At 38.6% G+C, this 6,757-nt stretch overlaps 1 protein-coding gene across 1 annotated transcript in view; it reads right to left on the bottom strand.

Annotated features, from left to right (window-relative positions):
- The window catches only part of ZSWIM2 (zinc finger SWIM-type containing 2), a 40,510-nt gene that overhangs the window by 30,199 nt on the left and 3,554 nt on the right, over positions 1-6,757 (bottom strand). Inside the window, exon 3 of the mRNA XM_003791452.1 lies at positions 2,418-2,458. Coding sequence (XP_003791500.1) covers positions 2,418-2,458 — 41 coding nt within the window. The remainder of the gene's footprint in view (positions 1-2,417; positions 2,459-6,757) is intronic.

Here is a 6,757-nt window from a genome sequence, read left to right as displayed (position 1 = left end):
TGATTAATCAAATTATTTTTGAAAGAAGTCCAAATCAAAGTATATTCTATGTTTTATTCTTTTTCTTGATCAATATAATTTAAGTGTGCCACTGAGGTTTAACTGTAGGTTCAAGTGCGCCATGAAATAAAAGAGGTCAAAAAACACTGCTATGCCGTCTAGTTTTATATATTGCACATAGGATTTTCTCCGTGTTAACTACATAAAACTTATTTTAAATATAAAAGATATGAAAAATCCTTATTTTGTAAAGTATAAATTTTCAAAATATTAAACATTAAAGATGTGCCTATTGTAGATTGAACAATTTCAAGAAATGCAGAGAATAATGTGTCATAAAATATCAGATTGATCCATATAAAATTGCTGTTTGATTGATCTATATAAAATCATTCATATGATTCAATTTGTAAAAAGCACCCAGCAGAGCTCCTGGCTAATATGCAGTACAATAAATATTTGTTGAATCTAATTGGGTAGAGCTGCACTCTCCCATGCAGTAGCCATTAGCCACATGTAGTTATTGTGCACTAGGAATTTGGCTAATATGACTGCAACATGGATTTTTAAATTTTGACAGGATATTTTCATGTATTGGGTTAAAATATATTATTAACATTATTCCCCCACTTCTTTTTACTTCTTTTAATGTGGCTACTTATGTAGCTGATGTATGTCTCTATTGGACAGCCCTTAGTACACAGGTTTGTGAAAATATGGAAAAAAGGGCCAAGAACAACAGAAGACTGGAGAGGAGGTCAAAATTTAATTTCAGGCAGATAAAATAGAGAAGCAACAAAGAAAATGACACATATGGAATCATATAACCTAGTTATAACACAAGAACATATTGGGAGAAATGATTTAGGAGTAGATGACATTTTAGAAAAAAACCTTTTGTTTTGTCCGGAGGGTGAATGAGGAATAACAAAGTGCAGGCCCTGGAAACCAGAAGTCTGCACAGAATGGTATTAAGGACCGAGGAAGGTTGAATAAAAATGAGGAAGAGGATGTTGAAATGGAAACATCTGAGAGATAGGCAGCATGTAAAATAAGCAGGATTTTTTTTAATATAGAATGAGTAGATATATGGAAAAGAGAGGATCAGAGGGGAAAAAAATCAGGAGAATCCCAAGGTTTATAGCTTTGGAGAGGAAATAAAAAGGAAAGCTAATATGGGAATAAGGGAATATAAGAAGGGAGCATAGATGAGGGAAATTTGGTGTTTACAATGCTTGTGGGATCTCCCAATACTGGTCTATTGATAAGATGTGAGAATCACTGATAGAGCATGAGCAGTTGGAGACAATGAAAATGAGAGACATTTCCAAAAGCATATGTAGACTGAAAAAAGAGAACAAAAGAAAAATCTCTGTGAAATACTAATATAAATTTATTATCTGGTATGAGTTTTAAATATGCCTAATGTAAGAGTTGGAGTGAAATGAACCTACCTAAACAAACTAATATTCCTTGAATTGAAAAAAATTGAAAACTGCTTATCACTTTAATTCTTTATGAATATTACAAACATTAATATATTTAAAAATAAAGTTCTTAGGTAGGTCTAGTATAGGTCAAACAACTTCTCAACTATAGGAAACACTTGCATAATGGCAGTATCTATTATAAAATGTATACACTTAAGTGACCCACAATAAAATTGTTTTTCTGTTTTAATTTAGGAACTTTGGAATTATAAACTAGTACAACTAGATGCCTGAACTTAAACTCAATTTAAGTACGGAATTAAAAGTAGTTTTTATGCTAAAAACATTTTTCTTTGAAATAAATTTTTCAGTAAACATTTTTGAATGAAATCATGTGTGGTGCCAATTGTCTATTTCTGGGATCTGAGATATGACATTTGTAATTTTTCTCATAATTAAGATAATTTAGTTGCAGAAACCAATGTAACCTTTTCTTAGAATACATAAGGAAAATCATTTTCTACTTAATAGCTGGCCAGTATTTCATTCCGAATTTATTAAGTGCCTTTGGGTTACAAAATTACATAGAGCAGTGGTTCTCAACCTTCCTTATGCCTCCTAATGCTGTGACCCTTTAATATAGTTCCTTATGTTATACTGACCCCCAACCATAAAATTATTTTCATTGCTACTTCATAACTGTAATTTTGCTACTGTTATGAATTGTAATGTAAATATCTGAATTGCAGGATGCATTTTCATTGTTACAAAGGGGTCATGACCCACGGGTTGAGAACTGCTGACATAGAGAGTTCCATTTTTTATTAATGAAAAAAAAAAAAATGTTCCAAGTGTCTCAAGAGTAAAAAGCAGTGCTATGAATAGTTACTAGATTTAAGAAAATAAACACTTAAATTTAGAATATATTTAAACAAAGCATTCTTATATTTGTTAACCTTAAATTAGTTAAAAACCCTTAAAACTTACATTCATGATTCCTTGGAAGCTTGAACTTTTTCAACAATATCCTAACATGCACAAGTAGAAAAAAATAAAAACATTATTTTTGACATAACCTTAAAATACATTATTTTTTTAACTTTTAGAATAGGAATAGAATTATAGGATTTTCATTGCTCAAAGTGTCATGTATAAACTTAAAATTCATCAATTTTCTGTTGCAATTGCAGTTAAACTTATGTTTTCAAATTAGCATATATGAAACAAGTATTTATGTTAATAATTTGTTGGTATGATTATAGGTAAGCAAAGCAAACTGAGTTGAGTTGGGTTTAAACTGAATAGAGAGTTTTTTTTTTTTTCATTTCTGAGGATTACTTTACAAATAGATTCTGACATTGTAGGAAAAATTTCAGATTCTATAGATATAATCTTCAGTGGAGGTAAGTCTATTTCCATCTTGAAAGATTCATAGTCAAATGTTCATTAAAAAGAAAATTTTCTGAAACCTGACCAACATAGGCTACTATGGAAAAAATGAACACTTTCAATTCCTATGTCAGAATAAAATGAAATATTGAAAACTTTATTGGTAAGCCATTGATACTGGACAATGTGGCACCAAGACCGGCCACCTGTCCCTGGATCTGTTGCTGTTGCAGTGAATGGAGGAATTCACCAGACACTAGTGGGGGAAGACACTGGTGCTATGCAGGTCAATTCCTCCAGCGCATCTCTGATTGGTCTGTTTTCAAAACCTGCTCCTGATTGGTCTATTTTCAGGCTCCGAAAGCTCATTGGATAATTGCCCCTATATAAGCCCCTAAGCAGAGAGCCCAAACTCAGACCTCCAAGAGAGAGCAGGAGAACAAGGAGGTTTGGTTCTTTGTGAGAGCTGTAACACTTGTATTATAAAACCTATCTTACTGCCATTCCTGCTCTGGAAGGAGGTTTGGCCCTTTGTGAGAGCTGTAACACTTGTTGAATAAAACCTAATAAAATCTAACCTACTGCTGATCCTGTGGTCTGTCACTTCATTCACTGAATCACTGAGACCAAGAACCTGAAAGTCTGGTATCAGATTTGGCAAGCCAGCCAGGAGAAAAGACCAAGTTCCGGGAAAGACAACATCTGTGATAAGTAATGGGACTGCTTACCTCTGTCCTATTTTTCTCTATCATGATTCTACTGGAGATTGCCCGCCAGCCTGAAAATATGCTTAGTGTAAATGCTGACTTCTGGCAAAAGGAGCAAACTTTCTGATTCTCCTTGGTTTCAGAAAGAAGGCAAAGGGAACCTGATCCTGTCTTCTGTTTATTCCTTTTCCCTGGTCAAGAGCCGAGTATGGAGGTAACACCCAGAGGCCCTGGGGTCTCCAGCAATGGTTCTGACCCCAGGACTTGGGAGGGCCTTCAAAAACTTGTGCTCTCTCAGCTTTTACTATCTTCTCTTCTCTTCGATGGTCCCAAATGTTTCCTAGTTCTCTCTATAGATCTCTGCTGCTTCTCTTTCTCTCTCTCCTTGTAGTTTACATACTTTGAATGTTGGTAAAGGATTGCTTTATGTATTTAATTGGGTTTGTTACTGGTTAATTCTGGTATTTTTCAGATGTTTTAAGTGTTTCAAATGTTATAGGTGTGTTGTAAGATCCTTTTTATTGCCTTGCATTGCAGAACTAAAATAGATTGGCTTTTTATGTGTCTGGGGAAAAAACTGACCTTGTTAGAGAAAGTCAGCCCCAAACTAGCTGCGAAATGACTCCCCTGCACCGTTTGTCTGGGCAACCAGCAACCTGTGAAGGGAAGCCCAGAATGACTCCCCAAGGTGGGAATGGCCCTGAACTTTGGCTATTCATGACCCTGGGTATTTGATTTCTTCTGGTGTGGGGAAGTTTGGGAGAATTCTAGGTTTGTCTAGGACTTGGACTACCTGCAATAATTAGTGGTAATACAAAGAGTCTCAACAGGTCTCTCGACTCAACTTTGAGTTGTACCTAATTGAGTAGTGTTGCTAACCTTTGAAAAAAAAGGGATGAAGTTAAAAGATGTAGCATTTAAGCTTGTGGGGAATTTAGAAAAAGCTCGCACGAATTCTATGTTGTTAAATGTGCAAACATTGCACAACCATTTTCTCCAGGATGGGGCTTATCCCCACTTTGATTGATACTCTGAGGCTAGTGGGGGAAGGGGCAGAAAGAAGGGGGCAGAATACATGTATCAGGTGAGACCAAGGCTCCCTGGATCTGATTTCTCAGAGCTGTGCAGCCAGCACGATATAAGCACAGGAGAACCAGTGGGCCCTAAGCACTACACTGATACGAGTGGCTAATTCCAGACAAACACAGGGGCTGAGGCCACTCTCCTCAGGGTTTCTTCCCCAAACATTGGAGGGACACTTCCTTTTGTTTGGTCAGAAGGCTTCTTGGGTTGGTCAGAGGATGCTCAAGAATGGGGGGTGGGATTGATTAAAACCATGGGCATTTGTTCTTTCCCACAGATGGGTAACATATTCTCTGGTCAAGGGAACATCCCACTGGGCTATATTCTGGAGCACTGGTCCCCAGTTTGGTCCCCAGTTGCTGAAAAGAGAATGTATGATTTTCTTCTGCACCTAGGCCTGGCCTCAGTATCGACTCTCCACTGGTGAACAATGGCCCCCAGGGGGTACTCTTAATTATAACACCATTTCCCAAATGGATGCATTTTATAAACAAGAAGAAAAGTGGTCTGAGTACCCTATGTGCAAGTGTTCTTTACCCTCAGGAACAGACCCCCACAATTGTGTAAGGCCTGTCAAGAACTCTTAAGGGAGACACCATTACCACCTAGATCAAACCCACCATCTACTTCTCCCACACCCTCCTCCATGTATTCAAAAAGCCCCAGGAGAGAAGCTGTCCCAAGAGTATTTCCTGGTCCTGCAGGGGCCCCCAGAAGGCAACCATATCCTTCTTTGTGTCCCTTAGTTGAGACTGCTAGGGGTGAAAGGGGAACTGCATGAGTATACACACTGTTTTTTTTTTTTTTTAAACAGATTTAAAGCAAATTAAAGTTGATTTAGAAAAATTTTCTGATGACACTGATAAGTACATAGATGTTCTCCAGGGGTTAGGACAAAGCTTTGACCTCACTTGGAGGGACATAATGTTATTACTAGATCAGAGACTAATGCTTAATGAAAAGAATGAAGTCCTGGATGAAGCAAGGAAGTGGGGTGATTTATGGTTCATGTCCAATACTGATGGTGGTATGTCTCCTGGGGAAAGGGACTGATACCCCACGGGAAGACAGGCAGCTCCCTTCAGGATCCTGAATGGGACCTTGAAGGGGAAGGTGACTGGTCATGTAAGCACTTCCTGACATGTATTCTAGAAGATTTGCGCCAGTCCAAGAAAAAGCCTATGAATTAGGCTAAGTTATCTGCTATTTGCCAGGAGCAAAATGAAATTCCCTCCGCCTTTCTTGAGTGGCTTAGGGAGGCAATGAGAAAACACACCCAATTGACACCCGATTCCATAGAGGACCAAATTATTTTAAAAGATAAATTTATCACTCAAGCAGCTCCAGACATTCAAAGAAAACTCCAGAAATTGGCTCTAGGCCCAGGTCATAACCTGGAGAATCTTCTTAAAATGGCCACCATGGCCTTTTATAACCTAGATCAGGAGAAAAAGGAGGAAAAAGAAAGAAAGGATCGAAAAAGAATGGCAGCTCTAGTAATGGCCTTCCGACACATGGGCACCTTTCAAGGGTGGAGGGAAGCTGGAGAGGTGAAGAACAAGTGCTTCCAATGTGGTCAGACTGGCCACATCAAAAGAAACTGCCCCCAGCAGTATCCACAGATGGGCAAGCCACCAGGCCCCTGTCCAGACTGCAAGGGTGACCACTGGAGGGTGACCTGCCCCCAGAGGTGAAGGCAGTGGTCCCATCCACATGCAAACTGGACTTAGGGTGCCTGGGGAAGATTCTTATGGCTCTGGCTTGTGTCATCACTTTTCGGGAGCCCCGGGTTTGCCTTATAGTGGAGGGCTAGGAGATAGAATTTCTCCTGGACACTGGAGCAACCTTTTCCATACTTCTCTCTAACCATGGTCTTTTATCCTCCAAACCTGTAACTATACAGGGGGTGTCTCGAAATTCAATTACCGAATTTTTCTCTCAGCCTTTGAGCTGCAATTGGATGATTGGCTGTTCTCTCATGCCTTCCAAATCATGCCTGAAAGTCCTGCTCCACTTTTGGGAAGGGACATACTAAGGCAGGAACAACCATTTATATGAATATGGGACAGGAACCTATATTATGTCTTCCCCTATTAGAGATGGAAATTAACCCAGAAGTGTGGGCTACTGAGGGACAGGTGGGAAGAA

This window comes from Otolemur garnettii, unplaced genomic scaffold (assembly GCF_000181295.1).
Source record: "Otolemur garnettii isolate 467f Iridium unplaced genomic scaffold, OtoGar3 scaffold00048, whole genome shotgun sequence".
In the NCBI taxonomy this organism is placed as follows: Eukaryota; Metazoa; Chordata; class Mammalia; order Primates; family Galagidae; genus Otolemur; species Otolemur garnettii.
This window is presented reverse-complemented; position numbering and strand designations above follow the sequence as displayed.